At 38.9% G+C, this 23,041-nt stretch overlaps 1 protein-coding gene and 1 pseudogene across 1 annotated transcript; one reads left to right on the plus strand and one right to left on the minus strand.

Moving 5' to 3' along the window:
* The first annotated feature begins 629 nt into the window (after window positions 1-629).
* ZNF488 (zinc finger protein 488) lies at window positions 630-21,632 on the plus strand. Its single transcript, XM_015593243.1, has 6 exons — window positions 630-663; window positions 1,480-1,785; window positions 5,669-5,677; window positions 10,178-10,237; window positions 18,112-18,176; window positions 20,559-21,632. Exons 1-6 carry the CDS (start codon window positions 630-632, stop codon window positions 21,630-21,632), a joined length of 1,548 nt encoding a protein of 515 aa, XP_015448729.1.
* On the minus strand, window positions 19,120-19,238 carry LOC112483912 (annotated as a pseudogene).
* Window positions 21,633-23,041: the final 1,409 nt, after the last annotated feature.

Raw genomic sequence — 23,041 nt, forward strand, 5'->3', positions numbered from 1 at the left:
ATGTCTAAACAATATACTGTACACCTGAAACTAATATAAAATAATTTTTTTTGAAATGAAAAGGCAACCTGCAGATTGGCAAAAGCATTTGAAAACATATATCTGATAAGGGGTTCTTATCTAAAATACATAAGCAACTCACAACTCAATTACAAAAAAAAAGTCCAATTAAAAAATAGGTATAGGACCTGAAGACACATTTTTCCAAAGAAGTAATTCAAATAGTCAAAAGTTGCATAAAAAGATGCTCAATATCACTAATCATTAGGGAAATTCAAATCAAAACCACATTGAAATATCACCTCACAACAGGTAGAATGGTTACCATCAGAAAGACCAGAAATAACAAATACTGGTGATGATGTGGGGAAAATCTACCCCATGATTTTGCTCAGAAGCTGGTGGGCTGGGCATGCATACCCCACAAATCATCAGTCTCCAAAGAGAATCAGAGGAATCAGAGGCAGTATATCCTGAAATGTCGGAATGAGGGCAGCACAGACAACCTGAGTCCTGTCATCACTACCAGCTTTTGGGCTACTTTATCCAACATCTAGTATTTGCCCCCTTTCCAGAAGATTGAATATAGAATCACCTTCCCTACTCTACATCCCAGAATTGTTTTGAGGATGACAGAAGTGCAGCGAAAGGGCTATGGAAACTGTAAGTATTTCAACAATAACTATGGACCGTCATGCCACTGTTAGCCATTAAGTACGATTTATTCAGCAGAGGAGTTAAAAATTGAATCAAGGCAATCTTTTAAAGCCTGAAGCCCTGCCCCTTGCCTTCCTTCCTTGAAGGCCAGAAAGTGCCCAATGCACAGCTCAGCTTCCCAGGGACACATTCAGACAGAACAAACTGTTCTGAAAGTGCACACAAACTGTAACGTGGGTCTGTTGAAGAAAGAAGCAAAACACTTATAGTAATAAAGCAAAAGACTTTCACTATTTAGTGAAACATCTCAGAGAAGCACACAACAATCTCTCTGGAGTCCAGTAAAAATGGAAGTCATTTGGGTGAAAAACAAATCAGCACAGCAAAATGAAACCCAAAACCCACAGTGAGCTTCTAATAACTCTTGAGAAGGCAACTCTTAGCAATCACCTGCCCCTCCAGCTGTTTAAGGGGTATGCAGGACACAAATCCTGGCCAACTTTATAGCAAGTTGAGAGCCATCCAGAAACTCTATGGTGTCCTTTTTTCCTTTCCAAATGAGAAAGTCCCAGGGAATAAAATCTTGGGCATTCCTTCTGCCTTAGGAACAAGGAGGCCACAGAGACCTTGTTACTTGGCCCTGTCTCCCCATTCAGAGGCTGCAGTTCCCTTGGATCACTTCCTGCCAGCAGTGACACTGGGGAAAGAGGTACTCTGAGTGGCACCTATGGCCAAGGCAAGAGGGCCACTCACATGTCCACGACAAAGTAGAGATCAAAAGCGCTATCGCAGGATCTTATACTCTCTTCTATGCTCCTATAGTGACTGTCACTGTGGTGGAAGTTCCCAAGTCTTGGCTGAGGTGGTGGTATAAATTTCTCCAGCCCAGAATGCTGTACTGGAAGCCACCTACCCTCAGCAGGGAAAGTGTCATCACCAGCAGCAAAAAGGGCAAGGGTCCCAGCACCCGGGGGGGACCACTTCCCATTTTCATGGCCATCCCTGTGGACCCACTGGATGCCAGGTCACTTCAGTCACCTCCGGTTGCCACTTTTGCTGCCTCTTCTTGTGCCCATGGGTATTGGCCCCTCAGCCCTTTCACCAAGGTGCAATGCAAGCCTCCACCTGGTACTTGCCTAGTGGGCAGAAGAGTCCAGCTCCTGACTCTGGGGCAACGATGCCCACTAATTGCTTGGCCCTTCTCTGGCCCAGCAGAGGCAGAACACCTGCTGTTATGATGGATAGTAAGGTTGGCATGGTGACTTTGTGACTCGTAGCTCTGCTCAGTGTTCTGCATATGACAATCACAGGTAGGAATCATGGGATCTTTGTGGGGTAAGAGGCCTCCATTTATTCCTTATCTCAAACATTCACAGTTGGCCATTAAAGTTCTAGAGAAACCCTGCCTTTTTGTAAACTGAAACTGAAAGAGGGCAGCTGTGGTGAATTAGACAAGGGCATCACTGTGGGTGAGAATGCTAAGGACTTGAGAGACTAGAGTGTTATAATGGTCATTCATATGAAAAGCAAAATCGACCAAGGGATGGAAGGGTCTTGAAGGGAGGAGGTCATGCAAGGATGCCAATATCCTTTGTGCATGAGGAACATTCCAGTTAGCTATTCTTATGAAACAAATGTTCCCAAACTTAGTACCATAAAAGAACCAAATTATTATGCCCACAGGTTCTGTGTATCAGAAATTCAGAAAGGGCTGAGTGAAGATGTCTTGTCTCTTCCCCAAAGAAATACATGGGCATAGAAATTTCGAGTCAAAGTGAATCAAAAACTCAGACTGGTAATGTTAAAAGTATCTAATAATTCCTTAACCAGTTTACTTTATTTTTCCTTTTTTGTATGCACAAATGAAGTGATATGTGCTAAACATCTTTCTTTAATAAGTCTAAACTACATCTTTCAGCGCGTATAACTAAAATTACAAGTGATAAAAAACGTGTGTTGCCTGGGTTTTTCTTTTCCAGTGGTATTTATAATGTAATATTTTAAATAAATGATATATTGGAATTGATGAAATTAGTAAACATCGCTATTAGCATATTTTTTCTTCGCTTCACATCCTTCATGACACTTGGTATCATCGTATTTTTATATACTTGCCTATTAATTAGATATTTCACTGTGGTCTTAATTTGCATTTCCCTATTACTGATAAGATTAGTCTGTTCAAGAACTTTGGAGCCACTCATTTTCTTTTTTGTGAAGTGCCTATTCCTGCCTGTATCCATTCTCTGATTCAGGTGTTTGTCTTTTTCATATTGAAACTTTAACATTCCTTATGAACTCTAAATACTAATCTTTTATTAACTGTTGCTTGTTTTTCACTCCATTTTTTGTCTTTTAATAAACCAGAAATTTCTTATTTTAATTTAGTTGATTTGTCACTTTTAAAAACTTAAGATTTGAACTATTGTGTACCCTATGTAAGAAAAATTTCCTTGTTAAGTTGAAACAGATTATATCTGAAAAGTTTTGCCTTTCGCATTGAATATTTAATACATCTGGAATAAATTTATAAGTGTGGTTTGTACCAGGGATCTGATTTAATACTTTTCCATATAGAGAAGAAATTGCCACAGCACCATTTGTTTACTATTCCACCTGTTTCTCAGTGATATGCATTCCACCTCTGATGTGTTTCGAATTCCATAGGTATGGGTCTGGTTCTGTGGTCTGTTCCATTTCTTTCATCTCTCTTTTGGTTTATTTAGTTAATGTCAATCCCACAGTATCTTGTTATAGTGTGGGTCATTGTATTACTGTTCCTCACTGCCCCTCCCTCTTGTAGGAAAAGATTATGCTCTTCAGCCACATTCATGGCAGACTTGAACTTGATTCCACCAATAAAATGTTAATAGAAGTTACATGTGCTATTTATAGACAGGATGTTTAAGAATTTAGGTATGGTTCAGGTGGACCCAACAGCCTTGTACCTGCAACTATGATATAGAGCATGTTCTTGGGAACCTGGGATGGATAGTGCATATAGTACATACAGGATAATGAGATATATGAATGGGAAATAAAGTTTGTTGCTTTTAAGTGATTGACTTGGGGGTTTTGTTACCATAAGATAACCCAGCAGAATCTGATTCACACAGGGTATCAATTACCTAACCTAACAAACACAGACTTTCACAGCAAGCTTGATAGTGTTGACCATAAGAAAGAAGATACCTACTAAGAAAAGCTCCTGGTAGCTATTGGGCTCAAAGTTAAGATCAGAGCCTAGAACGCATTTCTAAACAGGGGCCTCTCAAGTAAATCACACTTCAAGGAGAAGACTGCAATGACCTGCCTGCTTCTGCATTGAGCTGCCTGCCTGCACTGTGTTCCTGTCATCCAAGCCAACCCTTATAAAGGAGTTTTCAAAATTATATTTTGACCAGTACAATTGAGACTTTCCATGTCCAATCAGAGCTGCACAGCTATATCCACATTAGCATCTTCACTAATCAATCAGAGTGGCTCCATTCTGACCAATCAGGATAGTGCTTATTGGACCAATCAAACTGTGAGTATTTGGAGTCTTCATTTGCATGAAGATGGACCAATAGAAACTAGAGGCAGGGACTTCTCTCCATATAAGTCTGCTTCCCTCTGGCTTGGGGAGTGAACTTTCTCTTTCCACTGAAGACTGACGGATGCATTTCCCAGGCTGAAGCTGAAACACTGAAGATGTCTTATTGGACCAGAGTAGAGCAGATTAGAGTGGAACAGAGCATAGCAGACCAGACAGACCAGACACACCAGACAGACAAGAGCAGAGCAGAGCAGAGCAGAGCAGAGCAGAGCTGTCTCACCCCAAAGCAGGATTGCCCCAGGGCTGCCTCATAGCCCTGCTGTTTCATGACGGTGCTGTTTCATAACTGAACTGTATCACCACTGAGCTGCTCCATAGATGTGATGCTCCACAACTGTGTTGTATCACAGTCGAGCTTTGTGCAACGAATGAAATTTCCTTCTTCACTGCACCCCAAAATGGCCATTCCTATTGGCATTGAATTGGCACGAATGACCAGGTCACAATAGTGTGGGCAAATCATCCACCTCATTTTTCTTACGGAAATTGTGGGACATTTCTTTTTCATGTAAAATTGAGAATCAGCTAAGTCTCCACTCCTCCTAAACCCTCTTAATATTTGATTACAATAGCATTAAATATGTATATACATTTGCGGAGATTTGATATCTCTATTGGGACTCCTCCTGTCAGTGAAAATGGCAATGTCTCCATTTATTTAGGTCTTTTTCAATGCCTTTTATATAAATTTCCCTATGAATATCTTGACTTGTTGTGTCAAGTGCCTTCCCTAAATACCTTGTATTTTTTCAACTATAGTAAGTGGCATTTTAAAAATAAAGTTTTAAAGTGTTTATTGCTGTCATTAAGAAATGTTTATATTTATTGATACATTCACCCAACTTGCTAACTCTTTAATTCTAAAATATCTGCAGAGACATTTGGATTTCTATGTAAAATTAAAAACAAAACTCGAAATCATTGTGGTAACTACTACAATGAGATGTTAACTAGAAGCTATGATGGAGGCATTCTTGATTTTAAAGAGAATACTTCTGACACATCACCGTTAAAATATTTATTGAAGGCTTTTGGTAGAAATCCTTTATTAGATTAGAAAGTTTCCATACTATTTTTTTATTTTTTATTATTGAAGTGTAGTTTATTTGCAATATTACATTAGTTTCTAGTGTACAATATGGTCATTTGATATTTACATACCTTAAAATGGATCATCACAGTAAGTCTAGCAACTATCTGCCACCATACAACATTATTATAATATTATTAACTATCTTCGCTGTGAATTATTTATTTTATAACTGGAAGTTTGTAGTTCTTATTCCCCTTCACCCTTGCCATTCATTTCCCCACCCTCCTCCTCCCCCTTGAAAACCATCAGTTTATTCTCTGCATTTATGAGTGTCTTCCTGTGTTTTTTTTTGTTGTTGTTCATTTGTTTTGCTTTTTTAGATTTCACAGGTAAGTGGAATATGTCTTTCTGACTTATTTCACTTAGTATAATAGTCTCTAGCTCCTTTCATGTTGTTGTTAATGACGAGATTTAATTTTTTTATGACTGAGTAATATTCCATTGTATGTAGGTATGACATCTTCTTTATCCATTCTTCTATTGATGGACACTTAGGTTGCTTCCATATCTTGGCTATTGTAAATAATGCAGCAGTGAACATAAGAGTGCATATATCTTTTCAAATTAGGGTTTTTGTTTTCTTCAGATAAATACACACAAGTAGAATTGCTAGGTCATATGATAGTTTAAAAAAACTTTTTTTGAAGTACCTCTATATTATTTTCCATAATGACTACATGAATTTACAGTCCCACTTAACAGTATAGGAGGGCTCCCTTTATTCCACATCCTCACCAACATGTATTATTTGCTGACTTTTTATAATAGCCATTCTGACAGGTATGAAGTGTTATATCATTATGGTTTCAATTTGCATTTTTCTGGTGATTAGTGATATTGAGCACCCTTTCATACTTTTGGCTATTTGTATTTCTTCTTTGGAGAAATAACCATTCAGATCCTCTGCCCATTGTTAAATTGGACTTTTTGAGATGTATGAGTAGTTTATATATTCTGAATATTAACCCCTTATTGGATATATCATTTAAAATATCTTCTCCCATTAAGTAGGTTGTCTTTTTGTTATGTTGATGGTTTTCTTTGCTATGAAAAACTTTCTAGTTTGATGTAGTCCCATTTGTTTATTTTTGCTTTTTTTGCACTTGCCCAAGAAGTCATATCCCAAAAAAAATATATATTGCTAAGACTAATGTCAAAGAGTTTACTATATTTTCTTCTAAGTGTTTTATGGTTTCAGGTCTTACATTTAAATCTTTAATACACCTTGAGTTTATTATTTTTCTATAGTGTAAGAAAGTGGTCCAGTTTTATTTATCTGTCCAGTTTTCTGAAACCCATTTATTGGAGACTTTTACTCCATTGTATATTCTAGTTATGCAAAAAATTCCATTGGTATTTTGATAGGGATTGAATTAAATCTGTAGATTGCTTTGGGTAGTACGAACATATTAACAATGTTAATCATTCCAATCCATGAGCACAGTATGTCCTTCCACTTATTTATGCTGTCTTTAACTTCTTTCATCATGTTTTATAGTTGTCAGACTACAAATTTTTCACCTCCTTGTTCAAATTTATTCTTAAATATTTTATTCTTTTTAATGCAATTGTAAGTGGGATTATTTTCTTAGTTTCTCTTTCTGATAGTTTGTTATTAGTGTATAGAAATGCAACAAATTTCTGAATATTAATTTTGTATCCTGAAATTTTACTAAACTCATTTATTGTTCTCATAGTTTTTCGTGGAATATTTAGGGTTTTCTATATATAGAATGTCATCTGCAAATAGTGACAGTTTTACTTCTTCCTTTCAAATTTGCATGTATTTTTATTTCTTTTTCTTATCTGATTGCTGTGGCTAGAACTTCCAATACTATATTGAATAAAAGTGGTGGGAGTGGGCATCCTTGTCTTGTTCTTGATCTTAGAAGAAAAGATTTCAGCTTTTCACTGTTGAGCATAATGTTATCTGTGGGTTTATCATATATAGCCTTTATTATATTGAAGTATATTTCTCCTATACTCTCTTTGTTGAGAGTTTTTTTTTTATCATAAATGGATGTTGAATTTACTCCAATGCTTTTTCTGTATGTATTGAGATGATCATAAGATTTTTATCCTTGGTTTTAATAATGTAGTATATCACATTGATTGATTTATAGATATTAAACTATTTTTGCATCTCTGGAATAAATACCACTTGATCATGGTATATGATGTTTTAATGTATCATTGAATTCAGTTTGCCAGTACAGTCATGTACCATATAACAACATTTCAGTCAGTGATGGACCACATATATGACAATGGTTCTATAAGATTATAATGCAGCTGAAAAATTCCAATGACCCATGATGTCACTGCTGTCATAATATCATTGTGCAATGCATTACTCACATGTTTGTGGTGATGCTGGTATAAACACATCTACTCTATTGCCAGTTGCATAAAAGTATAGCACACATAATTAAAGTAGTAGGCTTTACCATTTAGGTTTATGTAATTTCACTCTATGATGTTTGCTCTATGATAAATTTTCCTAATAATGCATTTCTCAGAATGTATCCTTGTAATTAAGTGGTGCATAATTATTTTTTTGCTGAGAATTTTTGCCTATGTTCATTAGGGATATTGGCCTCTAATTTTCTTTTTTTGTAGTGTCTTTGTCTGGTTTTGATATTAAGGTAATGCTGGTCTCATAAAATAAGTTTAGAAGCATTCTTTTCAATTTTTTTTGAAATAATTTGAAAAAAATATGTATTCTTTAAATATTTGATAGAATTCACCTTTGAAGCTGTCTGCCTCTGAAATTTAGTTTGTCGGGAGTTGTGTGATGATGATTTAATTTTGTTACTAGTAATCACTCTGTTCAGATTTTCTATTTATTCCTGTCTAAGACTTAGAAGATTATATGTTTCTAGAAGTTGAATATTTCTGCTAGGTTGTCCAACTTGGTGTATAATTGTTCATAGTATTCTTTTATGAGCCTTTATATTTCTGTGGTGTCAGTTGTAACTTTCATTTTTGATTTTACTTTTACTTAGTTCTCTCTCTCTCTCTCTCTCTCTCTCTCACTCTCTTTCTCTCCCGCTTCCTCTCCCACTCCATCTCCCTCCCTCCCTCTCTCAATATATCTGTCTACATGTTCATTGATGTTGCTTATCTTTTCAGAGAATAAGCTCTTAGTTTCATTGGTCTTTTCTATTATTTTTTTTAGCCCTTATTTTGTTTATTTCCACTCTGATCTTTATTATTCCCTTCCTTCTACTCTGAATTTTATTTGTTCTTTTTCTAGTTTCTTTAGGTGTAATGTTATATTGTTCATTTGGGAATTTTCTTGTTTCTCAAGGTCGGCCTGTATCACCATGAACTTTCTTCTTAGAACTGCTTTTGTTGCATCCCCTAGATTTTGGAAAGTTATGTTTCCGTTTTCATTTGTCTCAAGATATCTTTTCATTTTCTCTTTGATTTTTTTACTAACTCATTTGTTGTTTAGTAACCTGTTGTTCAATCTCCATGTGTTTGTGTTTTTCTTAGTTTTCCTCTTGCAATTGATTTCTAGTTTCATTTCATTATGTTTGGAGAAGATGCTTGATAACATTTTGATCTTAAATTTATTGAGATTTGTTTTGTGGCCTAACATATGACCTATTCTAGAGAATGTTTTATGTGCACTTGAAACATTCTGCTGGGTTGGGATTTAATGTTCTATCTCTGTTGTAATAAGTCTAACACTTAAGGCTAAAATTTTATGTCATTTTAGGCTAATGTTACCTTACTGATTTTCTATCTGGATGATCTATCCATTGATGTAACTGGAGTATTAAAATCATCAACTCTTATTGTAAACTCTTCCTTTATGTCTGTTAATATTTGTTTTAAAATATATTTAGGGGCCCCTATGTTGGGTACACAAAATTTACGAATGTTATATCCTCCTCTTGGATCGATACCTTTATTATTATGTAGTGCCCTTCTTTGTCTCTTTTTATAGCTTTTGTTTAAAAGTCTATTTTGTCTGATATAACTATTGCTAACTCAGCTTTATTTTTTCAATTTTTATTTGCATGGAATATGTTTCGCATCTCTTCTCTTTCAGTCTGTGTGTTTTTAGATTTGAATTGAGTCTTTTGTAGGTAGCATATAGATGGTTCTTGTTTTAAAAATCCATTCAGCCACTTTATGTCCTTTGAGACTGAAACATTTTGTCCATTTATAGTTAAAATAATTATCACTATGTATTTATTGACATTTTGTTCATTGTTTTGGTTGTTTTTGTAGTTCTTCTCTGTTCCTTTTTTCTTTTCTTGGCTCTTGCCTTTGGTTTGATGATTTTTATTAATGTTGTCTTTGGGTTTTTTTCTCTATTTTTGTGTATCTTGTAGGTTTTCGGTTTGTGGTTACTATGAGGTATAATATATATATTTTAAGCTGACAGGCATTTAAGTTCCAACATATTCTAAAAGTGCTACATTTTTACTCCCCTTTCTATGCTTTAAATTTTTGACATATCCCCTACTTATTGTAGTTACAATTGATTTTGCTAGTTTTGTTTTTTATCTTCACACTAATTTTTTATTTGGTTTATTCACTACCTTTACTATATATTCCTCTTTACTAATGTGAGTTTTCTTTCATATATATATATTTATTTCTGGTTTTGGTCTTTCGTTCTCTGCTTATAGAAGATCCTTTAACACTTCTTGTGAAGCCAGTGTAGTGGTGATGAACTTCTTTAGTTTTTGCTTGTCTGGGGAAACTCTTAATCTCTCCTACGATTTTAAATGTTAATCTTGCCAGGCAGAGTATTCTAGGTTGTAAGTTCTTTCTTTTGAGCACTTTAAATATATCTTGCCATTCCCTTCTAGCCTTCGAAGTTTCTACTGAGAAATCAGTTGATAGCCTTATGGAGTTTTCTTCGTATGTGAGTAGGTGTTTGCTGTTGTTGTTGTTTTCTTTCTTTCTTTGTTTTTTGGCCTTTGCTTCTTTCAAGATTCTTTCTTTATCTTTAACTTTTGCCATTTTAATTATAATATGTCTCATTGCGTATCTCTTTGGATTCAATTTATTTGGGACTCTCTGTGCTTCTTGGTTCTGGATATCTGTTTCCTTCCCGTTTATGAAAGTTGTTAACCATTATTTCTTCAAATATGTTTTCTCTTTCTTCTCTCTCTTTTCTCCTTCTGGAACCCCTATAATGTGAACTTTAGTATGCATGAAGTTGTCTCAGAAGTCTCTTAAACTCTCATTTTTTTAAAAAAATTATTTTTAATTCTTGCTGCTCTGATTAGGTAATTTCCATTATTCTGTCTTCCAGGTCGCTAATTCATTCTATCTTCTCTAATTTGTCCCTCTATTGTATTTTTCATTTTAGTTGTTGTATTCCTCAGCTCTAATTTTTTTTTTATATATATTTCTAAGTTTTTGTTAAAGTTCTCACTGTGTTCCTTTATTCTTCTCCTGTTTGGTAAGCATCCTTACCAAAAATTCTTTATCAGGAAAATTAGTTATCTCTGTTTTACTAGGTTTCCCCGCCCCCTTGTGATTTTCATGTTCTTTCATTTGGAATACATTTCTTTGTTTCCTCAGTTTATTTGACTTTCTTTATTGGTTTCTATGAATTGGACAAAAGAGCTACCTCACCAAATCTTGAAGGTATGTGTTTGCTAAAAGTAATCTCTATGTAGACTGCATGTTTAGAGTGGCTTTGGCAGGCCAGCTGGAATCAAAGCAAGTCTATGGTGCCTAGGGTTCCCTCATGGGCTGGCTGGCTGGGTCTAGGGTGGGCACAGGTCCAGATGCCCTGGGTGCACAGCTCCTGGGGTCCTCTGGTGAGCTGACTGGCTGGATCAACAGCAAGTACAGGTTGATGTACCTCCTGTCTGTGTCTCCGGGGGTGCCTTGGTGGGCTAGCTGGCTGGGTTAGGCACTGGCCAAGAGAGGGCACTGTGGTGATCTTGCAAGGCTGGATGGAGCACTTGAACTGAATTCCGGCCTGTGTTATCTAGGTGTAGGGGGAATGTAAAAATGGCACTCACTGGCACCTTCAATTTTGGAAAGTTCCTGTAGATTCCAGAAAGTTCCTGCAGTTCCCCACACATTTGACAGGTTCCTTGGGGACAATAAATGGATTTTTTTCATGTATAGTATATGTGCCCTTTAAATTGCTATTTTATCACTGTGCCCCTGGGCAAATAAGTCTGAGTATGGGCCTCTCAGTGATATCTCTCCCATTGTAGGTGGCCCCTTAAAGGTAGGGTTCCCGTGGTTACCACATCTCCAACTCTTTTACCATTCTCTGTGTAGTCTCTCTGTTGTTTGTTGTGAAGAAGCTGTCAATCAACCTTCAATTGTTTTCCAGGATAAATTGCTTATATGTAGGTGTATAATCAGTGTGTCTGTGAGAGGAGGTGAGCTCAGGGTTTTCCTATGCTACCGTCTTCTACAACCAGATCGCTACTATTCTTGGTTTGCTACAAATCATGGAATGCGTGTTGAATTTATCTAAATCCTTCTTCTGCTTATAGTGATTAATACGTATTTTACTTTTTAAAATTTATAGTACATATATTTCCAGTAATATATTAAAATGATTAATTACATTAATGCATGTAAAACCAATTTTAATATTTTATATTAAATCCAACTTGGCCATGATAATTTTTTGAACACTGATGGATTAAGTTTACTATTAGTTTAGTTCTTTTTTTTTAACATGATTGTGAGGGAGGTTAGCCTATAATTCTCTATTTTTGTAATGTCCTTAACTGTTTTTGACATTAGGTAATAATAGCCTCACAAAATGCATTTAGTGCTTTTCTTTAGTTTCTCCTTGGAAAGACTTTGAACATGACCCCAATAATCTGCTTCTTGACTATTTGGTATATCATCTGTGCCTGATTTTCTTTGTTGAAAATCTTTAAACTACTGATATTATTTATTAGATATTCACTGAATAGTATAGGCAATTCATATTTTGAAGCTTTAACTCTTAATGTGGCTGTATTTGGAGATAGGGCCTTTAAGGAGGTGATTAAGGTTAAATGAAGTCATAAAAGTGAAGCCTTAATCCTATAGGTCTGGTGTCCTCATAAGAAGAGGAAGAGATGCCAGAGCTCTCTTTCCATGCAGGCATAGAAAAGGCCAAGTAAGGACACCGTGAGAAGGCAACTTTCTACAATCCAAGAGGAGAGGCCTCAATAGAAACCAACTCTGCTGACACCTTGATCTCGGACTTTCAGTCTCTAGAACTATGAGAAAATAAATTTCTATTGTTTAAGCCACCCAGCCTGTGGTTCTTTGTTATGCCAGCCTGAGCAGACTAACACACTGGATTATTTAGTGCTTCTATTTCTTTGATCAGTCATTTTAAGTAACATATTTTTCTAGGAATTTGAACATGTATTCACATATAGCAGTATAAAGTTGTTCAGAATAATTTTGACTTTTATATTTATGCTCTATCTATAGTACTATCTTCTTTTTAATTCTTATTACTACTTATTTCTTTTCTTATTCTTTGCATTCACAACAGGAAAGATATTGCCTTCAGGGGATGATAATTATACTTATTGTTTTAATTATAAAGCACAGTACATGAAGAGATGTACAGTAAAACTGTGGTATTAAAATTTCATGAGGTAACTATAAGTAAAAAAGTATTTTAAAAAGATCTTAGGGCAGGTTATATACATATTTTTAAAGTTGGGAAGCACTGTCTTATTTAATCAATTTCATGAGAGTATTATCTACAATAGTAAACTTTTCAAGTAATTTTTGGTTTGTTTTCACTTGATTTTAATTTTTGTATTCTATTTATTCTTTCTCTAAAATGTTCCTTTCATTTTTGTTGGGTTTATTTTATTATTATTTTTCTAATATTTTTAGATAAATTATTAAATCATTGACTTTCACTCTTTCTTTTCTGTAACATAAGCCTATTGGGCCATGAATTTTTCTCTAAGTTTCTCTTTCATTGTACCTCATAAGTTTTCATGTCATATTTTATTGCCATTTGATTTAAGTATATTTTAATTTAGTTTTATCTTTTGATCCATAATTACTTACTTGTAAAATTTTAAATTTTCAATTGTACATATTTTTTCAAATATTATTTTTGTCATTAATTTCCACCCTAATTGCATATGATATGAGAACATGGTCTGTATTGTACTATTTCTCTGAATTTTATTGAGATTTGTTTCAGTACATGATTGGGTAGAAGATTACTTACAAAACCATTAAACCAAGTTTATTTTGTTGTTCAAATCTATGTTTTAAGTAATACTTTGTCTTCTTGAGAGATGAGTATTGAAATTTTTCACCGTAGTAATGGATTTGACAAATTTCTCTGTCTTTATTTCTCATTTATGTTTATCATTTTTACTTTATTAGGTGTATATCAGTTTAAAATTTTTATAGTTTTCTGGAAAATTTACCCTCTTTAATCCTAACATTGTTTTTACTGTACTGTAGACTTCAGCCTTTTAGTTTGCCCAACATATCTGGCATATGTATTTTCATTCCTTTATAGTCAATTGTCTTATGTCCTTATGTATTAGATGTGTCTTCTTTAAAAAGTATATAACTAGATTACAAACAAACAAACTCGACAAACTCTGTCTTTGTCTTGTAAGTCAAGTCTGTTTACATTGTAGGGGCCATGGAAATGCACCACTCAGATCTCTGACAGTAGGAAATATAATTGAGGCTGCTCTGAGCCTACCACCTACCACCACAATCCACCCCAAATTGACAGAGGAAATACTCTTGCTGCCAGCTAATGACTGACCCCAGCAGGGACACTGATGCCCATGCCTAGGAGAGCTTAGGCTCCTTTGATGGCTTCAGGACTCTCCAGGTGAATGGCTGAAACTTTCTTGGAAGTGCTCTACCCTCTGAGACTCTACCTACCTAACTCTACTTCATTCTCGCTAACCTTTTCAAAACAAGAAGTATTCTCTAAATTGGTGATTGTCTCTATGATTTTCAGTATATAGATATTCCCAGTAATCTTCAGGTTTTTTCAGCTCCTTTGCTCACCCTGTTTCTTAAAACTCTCCTTTCATCTGAGTTCTATTTCCTTAATTCTGAAGCAAATTCTTTAGTAGTTCTACTAAGGTTGTGTGGGTGATAACCTTAGGCTTTGTACACCTGAAAAGATCTCTTTTGTGCTCACTTTTGAGTAACAGTTCAGTTAGATACAGAATTCTAAATGCACAGATTATTTTCAAGGTTGTCCTGGATGTTCTGTGATTTCATCGAGGCTGCGTGAGGTATCACATTTAGGATTTGATGCCTTATTTCCATCTTCATCAGTGGTTTCTCTTCATAAAAGTTTTGCTTTGGGGATCGTCCCCCAAAGTACTAATGTATTTTCTGAATCCTGTTTTCCGCACCTCAGACTTGTCATTTTTGTCCTTTACAATCTAATCTTTGTAATAGATTGTAATAGATCGTGGAAAGCACAGAGCCTGTCCCTTCATGTCCCCACAACTCCTCCTCCCATCGGAATCCAGAACATTTATTGAGAGACTGAATGAAGTAAAGAGCAGGGACTCAAAGCTGGTTTTCTTGTTAGTCCCTCAAGGATTCTCTTCCACAATCTAACATGATCTGCACCCCCTCTGGGACCACATAACACGACCCACACACCTGGATACGATTGCCACAATTCTGGTTACCTTAGGCTATACTCCCATTCCCTCTCAACTCTCACTACAGGGCAAAGCTCTAGGTAGTCTAAGCCCGGGCATGAATGTCATCCACTCAGAAGCCATCCCTCACCCTCCTTTCAGCCCTAGCCTGTCCCACCCTCCCTGGGTAGTTAACTTCCCAACACCTTTACATTCTGTGAGGTCTCAGAACTCACCATTATTTCGCTATCATTTCACAACTGAGGTGGCTGAGAAAGGCAGAGAGGCAGAGGGTCAGTTACACCGAAATCTGGGTACCGCAAAGATGCTGCTTGCGCGGCTGCTGAGAGAGGAGAGGGAAGGAAAGTCCGGAGCGCTGATCCGGTCTCTGGGCAGCATGTGGAGGATCTGCAGCCGCGGGGCGTGGACCACCTGGACTGACTTCCTGGCTCTAGCCTGGGTCCCACAGATACAAGAGAGAAGTCGCGACGCACAGGGCAGGTGAACAGCAGCAAGCGAAGCCTTGGCCATGGCTGGGCACCACTTCCAGAGGCAGCGGGGGTTGATGGTACCGTGGGGCAACTGGAGCCAGAACTTTTCCTCAGCCCCGCAGTTGCGAGGCGCAGGGCAAAAGCCGAGGCAGCTGGGGAGTCTGGCGGGGATTGTGTTGTTGAGCCCTCCAGGAGGGCCCTGCCAAGCCGAGCGGCCAGAGTGCAGACGTGCGCTTGGCCTCCGGAGATCGGGCCAGCAGTGCCCGGGAAGCAAGTCCGCTTTGCGCCCTCCTCGGAGAGTTCTGTCGCCAGGCAGGAGCCTTCCTGAAGGCCTGTGGGCCCCTTGGGTAGGGCGTGGCTCGAGGACCCGCCCCTGAGGCGGGAGGAGTCAGAAGGCGGGATACCTCCACCCCCAGGGCTCATGAGCCAAGTTCTCACACGGGTGGCGTGGCGCTAGACTTGGAGGCGGCCGAACTGCAAACGCGTCCCTAGCACAGCAGAGAACCGAGGTGAGACGCGCTGTTCTGCTCCCCGGGACGGAGCTGCGAGTGGGCATGGAGGGTTGGGATTCGTCTCACTTCTACTGGTCTTTCCCAGGGGCAGAGTTTTAGTCTTGCCTTTGACTGCCGGTTCTTCCCTTCCCTCTGACACCGGCTTTCTCCATCCTCTCCTTTTTCTCCCAGTGCAACGCTGTCCTCGCCCTCTGCCTCAGTCTTTTGTCTCATTGTCTCTTCCAGTTTTTCTCTCTCATCTATTTCACTTTTTATGGTCTATCTCTTCTTTACTGCCTATTCCCCCTGTCCTACGCCTAAACCAGATCCACCTCCCCCGCCTTCTTTCTCTCCCCTCCCTTCTTCTCCAGATTTCCCACAAGAAATCTGCCTTGCATTCCCCCCTCCCCCCACACACATCCCCCAGGTTGATTTTTGTTGTTTTGTTTTTTATTTTTTTAATTAAATTTATTGGGGTGACATTGGTTAATAAAATTATATAGGTTTCAAATGTACAATTCAATAATGCATCATATGTATATTGCATTCTGTATGTTCATCACCCAAAGTTAAATTTCCTTCTGTCATCATGTATTTGACCCTCTTTACCCTTTATCTACTTCCCCCCTCCCCACTTTCCTTCTGGTAACCACTAAACTGTTGTTCAAGTCCACCAGTCTCTGTTTGTCTTGTTCATTTGTTGCTTTTAGTTTATAAAATTAAGTTGATTTTTTGGGCTGCAGTTATTTTCATCCATCCACCTATCTTCTCATTCACTGATCCTATGTTGCTCCATTATTCTCAGCCAGGACTTGTGCAAGGCTCTAGACTAATAAAGGTGCATCTGCCCTAGATCCTTTCTCTGACAGATTCTATCTCAAGATCTGGGCATATAACCTGTTCAGTCCTGTTGTGGGGGGAAATACATAAATGAACAAGTTATAAATCCCTGAGTTTTCAGGGCGAGGTAAAAGAAAATACTTGGATTTAGAGACAAGGCAGAAATTGAATCCTTTTCTTGACATTTACCTTTAGTAATAGGCATAGACAGCACCTAAGGAAGCTAAACCTTGCCAGAATATTTAGGGGACAGAGGGGCCCATACTATCCTTGTGTGGTAGCAGTGCCAAGGCCAGGCTGTTGGGGAGAGAGACAATGGGAAAGCCAGGACTTTGCATGTGAAGCATTTGGGTCAGAGTTGAAATAAGAAATTCACTATATATTTCCAAAATATGTACTTGTCGATGCTGCTGATGTGCAGAAATTAAATTACGTCATTACAGTTGAATGAGACAGACATTTTATAGCAATTATTGTAGCATTTGAAATTAATGTTTTTGTATACATTAAGTAGAACCATGGTGCAAATATTTTATTCTAATATCAAAGATCGTCTTAGACACATTCTAAGGGAAGAAGTCTAGATAAATCTGAATGATTTTTGAGGAATAAAATAGAAGTATTGTATATCAAAGCAATTTTTTGCTTTTTGTTAAAAATTTATTTTTGTCAGAGTTACATGATTTCATTATTTAGTGATATTTTATAATATATATAGCTATATGTTCAAACACGCGATACTAAAACTATATTTTATACACACACACACTAAATTGTAAAAAAAACCCAAAAAACAAAAAACCTTGTTTTTAAAGCTATTAATTACCACCTAACAATTGAAGCTTTGGGTTCTTATAAATAATTTAGCTTGCTTTTTTAGTTTATTGTGATATTTAATGATAATTCAGCATATTTAACTGTTCAGTTGATATGTCAGTAGATAAATCACACAGAAGAAGTAAACAAAAATTAAATATGATGGAAGAGGATTGCAGTGTGTTTATTGAAAGAATTTTTCATTTTAGATCAAAGTATATTGGACAAATTCTAAGGTATATGCTTGGAACTTTGAGTCAGAAGACTGTTTTCTTGATTGAAGAGTTAAATTGTCTTTTAAGTCATTTTAACCACTGACTTCCAATGTATTAGAGTTCTGGGGTAGGCTGAGGGGAAAGGGTTGGTTTTCAAATGACTTAGAATTATGTGTGCTTTGCTTGGAAGATTTCTTTTTCAGAAACCCAGGAGGTGACAAATTTTCTTTAAAACAGGTAATCATACCATTTTTAAAATTCTGGGTTAAGTCTCAAACTTCAATGCTTTTAAATTTTTTTCCCCCTTTAAATAGGCTATATCTCTCTAGCAGATGACACTATTGATGACATCAGGCAGAGGCTGGCCGGGAAGTCTGATGTACAAACTTGGTCCACGTGGCCAAGTTGTGTTAGGACTCCAGCTGACCTCCTTGTGAGCCTGGTGGCTGGCTGCATTCTGAGAATCTTGCATTTGGTTTTGCTTGAACACAGCAAGCATTAGTGCTGGAGGGGTCTAGGCATAGTTGGACATGAAGCCTATGGGGGCTGGCTGGGAAGACCTCTTCTCCCTCAGCTCCATGTCACCATCAGTCAGCCTTCAGAGAAGCTTGTGTAACTCTTCAGTTTTTAATTTTCTTAGAGTTCCAGAGTTAAGAGTATGACTAGAAAAATGTGTGTTTCTCTTTTCAGGAAAACCAAGAACCTCACAGTGTATATGCAGAAGAGGTGGATAGATGATTATCTTTTGGAATCTTCCAAAAGGGTCTGAGAAGCATCTCCAGAGTTTAGAGAAACTAAAGGATTGGAGCACAGGAGGTATTTTCTGTGCTTGTTTATTCTAACTGAAGAGAAAGGCAGACACAGGAAGCCACTGGCTGGAGGTATAGATGGTGTCATTGAATATGATCTAGTTTCTGAGCTGTAGCTTGGAACTACTGGAGGCTGGCCAGCTGAGTTGGAGTAGAGAATATCTTCAGATATCTCAGGAAAATGAGGTCTCATAGTTGTTTGCTAAGAGCTCTTTTCTCTCTAAGTGTGTGTGGGTGGGGGAGGGGAGTGCTGAGGAAATTTCCTGGCTGTTTGGTCATTCATTAAACAGTATTGTGCACTGGTCCCTGGGAACATACGAGTAGAAGAAAGGTGGCCATGATTCTGACCCTTTGTACCAGTGTGATAATAAGTTGATAAATTGATATAACCTAACATTTATTGAACCAGTCTCTTTAGCACTTTATTTATTTTTTTAGGCAAGGCAACCCTTGGTTGACCTCACAGATTGCAAGGACCTTGTCAGCTTACAGTCCCTTATTTTTCATTTTTTATGCTTGCAGCACCTAGTCTTCCTAAGTGGTCTCCCATCCAAATACTAACCAAGCCCGACCCTGCTTAGCTTCTGAGATCAGACGGGATCAGGCTTGTTCAGGGTGGCATGGCCGTAGACCCTTTTTAGCACTTTAGATATATTACTCCATCTAATCTTTATAATCACCTGATGAAGCGGGCACCAAGATGATCCTTTTTTTAAAAAAATGAGAAAATAGAGGTAGGAGAAGATCAGCACCTTGTCCAGGGTCACAGGTTCGGTAAGAGGAGAGTTAGGTTTGATCCAGGCATCTGACCTGAGAGCCTGTGTACTTAAATCTATGTGACATGACTTGATGATTACATGGGACGGCCTGGTTATGGCTTCCTTTTTCATGAGGGATAGGAGGCAGGGCAAGAGGAAGGAGCTGACATGAGTCCAGGTGGTATTTATGCATAACAAGCCTGTGGAAGTTCCTGTGAAGAAGCAGTTCAGCTGCCCACGTCCTCCTGAGCCTGGGATAAATATTTTCTAATGATGAAAAATTGGAGCACTCGGTGGAGTGCAGCCTAGCAGTACTGCTCACCAGCTGAGCAAGGTGCTTGAAGATTGGTTTCCCAAGGTGCTTGGAGATTGGTTTCCCACTGATGGAGCTGATTATGGAAAGGCAGAGATGAATGCTTCCCTGGCAGGGATGATGGCACCCTCTCCTCCTCAGTGCCACCCTCATACATGGCCACTATATGTCTCCACTCAAAGCCTCGAGAGGCTTGTCCATTTGAGTATGCCCAGCAGGCGGACACAAAAGGACAATTGGCAGTCACCAGGTCAACAGAAGAAAAACAAGTGGATTAATGTGGTAGGAGAACAAAGTGTCTACCCTTCCGGTGAGTAGAGATGGAAGAGAGATGGCTGACCCCTAGGTGTAGGAGCAGAAGCCAAGCAAGCTCCAGACCCACCCCATCATGCCTAGGTATTTATTGCTTCAGCTTTTATCTCTCTGGACACCTGTGCCTTCAGGAGCTCCTATCCCTAAGTGCTTAAAGTTCTTGGCACTTTGGATGTTTTGGGGGAAAATCGGCAAGGAATGAAAACTGCCCTAAATTAGAGTACAAGCATGTTAGAACTGTCAACAAAGTCATAACTGTCTGGTGGACACCTTGTGTGCTCTGTTAACACCAGTGGCTACTGTCTGGATGCTGACAGGTGAGCCATGCCTCTGGGTGGCATCATTGTGCAGTGTGGTTCATCCTCCCTAAGAGAGTCCTGGAGGTGAAAGCAGGTGGCATAGAACTCTGAGACAGGGTGAGTGTGGCATCTATAGTAGTCAGGGTTTTTTGGATGCAAACAACTAGTGAAGAGCACCTCTTCTTAATGCCTGTTGCTTCCTCTCTCTGCAGAGTCCTGTAGTCCAAGTGTGGCTGGCCCAGCCATTAGGGGAGCTCTCCAATTTCATAGCTCTTCCTTGGTCCAAGCCCTCCAGACCAGCAAAACCCTGAAGATGACAGCCGTTGGAGTGTCTACCTTGCTAAGCTGTCTCAGGCCCTGCTAGTCAACATGGCTGCTGGGAAGGGGGATCTGCAGAGCCCTTCAGCTGAAAACAGATGTCAGCTTAGTGAACCTGAGCAGGGCCAGGGCTGCAAGCCAGTGCTGCTGGAGAAAATGAACCACCTGGACTCTGAGGCTTCTATGGATGGTGGTAGTCAGGATGAGTCCTTTGCTGAGCCAGTAATGTCAGAAACCTCAGGCAAGCTCAGATTGGGAAAGCCACTGGCTCAGAAAGTGTGCTGGGAACAGGCTCAGAGTGCCTTTACTGAGGTGACTCGGCTCAAGAAAAGGCTGGAGGACAGGCAGGCCAAGGATAGGGAGAATGGTGACCTCACAGGCCAGCATAGTCCCCAACAGCTGACCCAGGACATCCCCAGGGAACTATCTAGCAGCACAGTCTTTTCTGTGTGGTCCAGCAGAACCCGAATGGAGCAGAGAAGCGCCTTCAGTAAACCAGCCCGGTATCCATTAGGGAGACCTGGGTCTACCTCTTTCTTCCAGGAAGGCAGACCTGCAGATGCCCTCGGGGAACTGTTGGGACTCATTAAAACGATAGATGGCCCTTGTTGGGATCAACTTTCAAATTCCAAGCTTTTGGTGGGTAATTTCTGGAACTTGCAAACGTTGCCACAGAATGCTCCTCTCTGTGGTGCTTTCTTGGGTGCCCCCACACTGTGGCTAAAGCATGCCATGGCCCAGATACCTACACCCTCCTCATCCTCGTCTATTGCCTCTTGGGCCCTCTTGCCACCCACATTCACCTCCCTGGGCTTGTCCACCCAGAACCGGTGTGCAAAGTGCAACCTCTCCTTTCGCATGACCTCTGACTTGGTTTTCCATATGCGGTCCCACCACAAAAAGGAATATGCTGGGCCTGACCTACATTCTAAGAATCTGAGAGAAGAGGCCCTCTCATGCCCCATTTGCCATGAGTACTTCCGGGAGCGCCACCATCTCTCCCGACACATGAGTTCTCACAGTTAACAGGTGGCTATGGAACAAATCTCTAGGTGCAGTGTTCAGCATTTGGCAATGAGGCAGAGATGACTCACCGGAGCTTCCTTTGAAGAGGCTGTTTGCATTTGTCTTCAGAACCGTCTACATTGGAGTGTGTAAATGAACAGATCAGTCATAATTTGAAAAAGAAAGCCCTTGGCTGTGATGAGTTTTAAAGTAAATAATGTCATGAAATAAAACGATGTGCTTTGCTAATTCAGGGTATCAGGACTACTTAGCACAAAGTGTTTATCACATCTTCAAGAGTGGAGGCCCTGTTTCTCTCACTATTCCTTTTGCTCCATATGAAGTCAAGTTTGGCACACAGCATGGGCTTTGGGGGCAGACAAACCTGCATTTGAATATTGGTCCTTTTACATACTAGACTTGACAGTTAAATTGCTTTAACTGTCTGAGCTCCAGTTTTCTTATCTGTAAAATGGAAATCATAACACCTCTGTTTTAGGGATGTTGCTAAGGTTACATGGAAATATGTGTGGAAAATGGCCAGCATTGCACCTGGCACAGTGTGATCACTGAGTAAACACTGTTTATTATCATTGTCTGGATTAATCAGCTGTTATTAAAAAATCAAAGTGGCAAACAACCCAAAGTATCTGTTTTTCACTCATGGATATGTGAGTTTTCTGGGGTTGAGCTGGTCTTGGCAGATCTTAGCTGAGTTTGGCTCCAGGTCACGTATTTCAGTCCATGCTTATTTTTTTTCTCTAGGACTGTTGGGCTACCCGGATCATGCTTCTTTCATGGTTATGCCAAGAGCACAAGAGAGCAAGTCTAAATACACAAATATGGCCTAGACCTCTACGTGGGTCACTTTTGCTGATGTTTACTTGGCTAAAGCAAGTTAATGGCCAAGCCCAAAGTTAAAGAGTGAAATATGCATGCTGCCCTCGGTGAAGCTATGACAGAGAGTAAGTGTTATCATCCTACTACAGGAGCATAAAGACTTGGGATCAATTCAACCATGGTTCTTTATATTCTGAATACGTACGAAAGGAAAAATGGAACAACACACTTCCCCACCCACCATGCACCCCTTAGCTCTCAGGAAGGGAGGATGTGCAAAAGTTTAAGGCTTAAAATATTGTGAGAATTGGGAGAGTTTTGGGTCCCATTATTATATATTCTGCTTATCTATGTTGTCCTTCCAAATCTTAGGTTATAAATTTTGATGTCATGCAGACCAGTTTGTGTGAAAGACATTTGTTGGGAGTTCTTTTGAGTCAATGCAGTTCTTTTGACTAGTCTCCACTTCATTCTCAGGATTTGTTCATTTGACCTGCAGTTTGCAGCCCTCTGGTGGGGCATTCTCACAGAGCTCAGGTTTATGGTTGGGAAGGAGCTGATGGGGGTACCATGGGGGAGGCCCAAGTCAG

This window comes from Pteropus alecto, unplaced genomic scaffold, assembly GCF_000325575.1.
Source record: "Pteropus alecto unplaced genomic scaffold, ASM32557v1 scaffold287, whole genome shotgun sequence".
NCBI lineage: Eukaryota > Metazoa > Chordata > Mammalia > Chiroptera > Pteropodidae > Pteropus > Pteropus alecto.

Bases quoted from the DNA above. Each gene is read 5' to 3' on its own strand.
- ZNF488 (XM_015593243.1), top strand. From the start codon at position 630: ATGACAGAAGTGCAGCGAAAGGGCTATGGAAACT. The intron at 664-1,479 runs GTAAGTATTTCA...ATGCTCCTATAG, and splicing joins GCGAAAGGGCTATGGAAACT to TGACTGTCACTGTGGTGGAA. The intron at 10,238-18,111 runs GTAGGTGTTTGC...CCCTTTAAATAG, and splicing joins GGAGTTTTCTTCGTATGTGA to GCTATATCTCTCTAGCAGAT.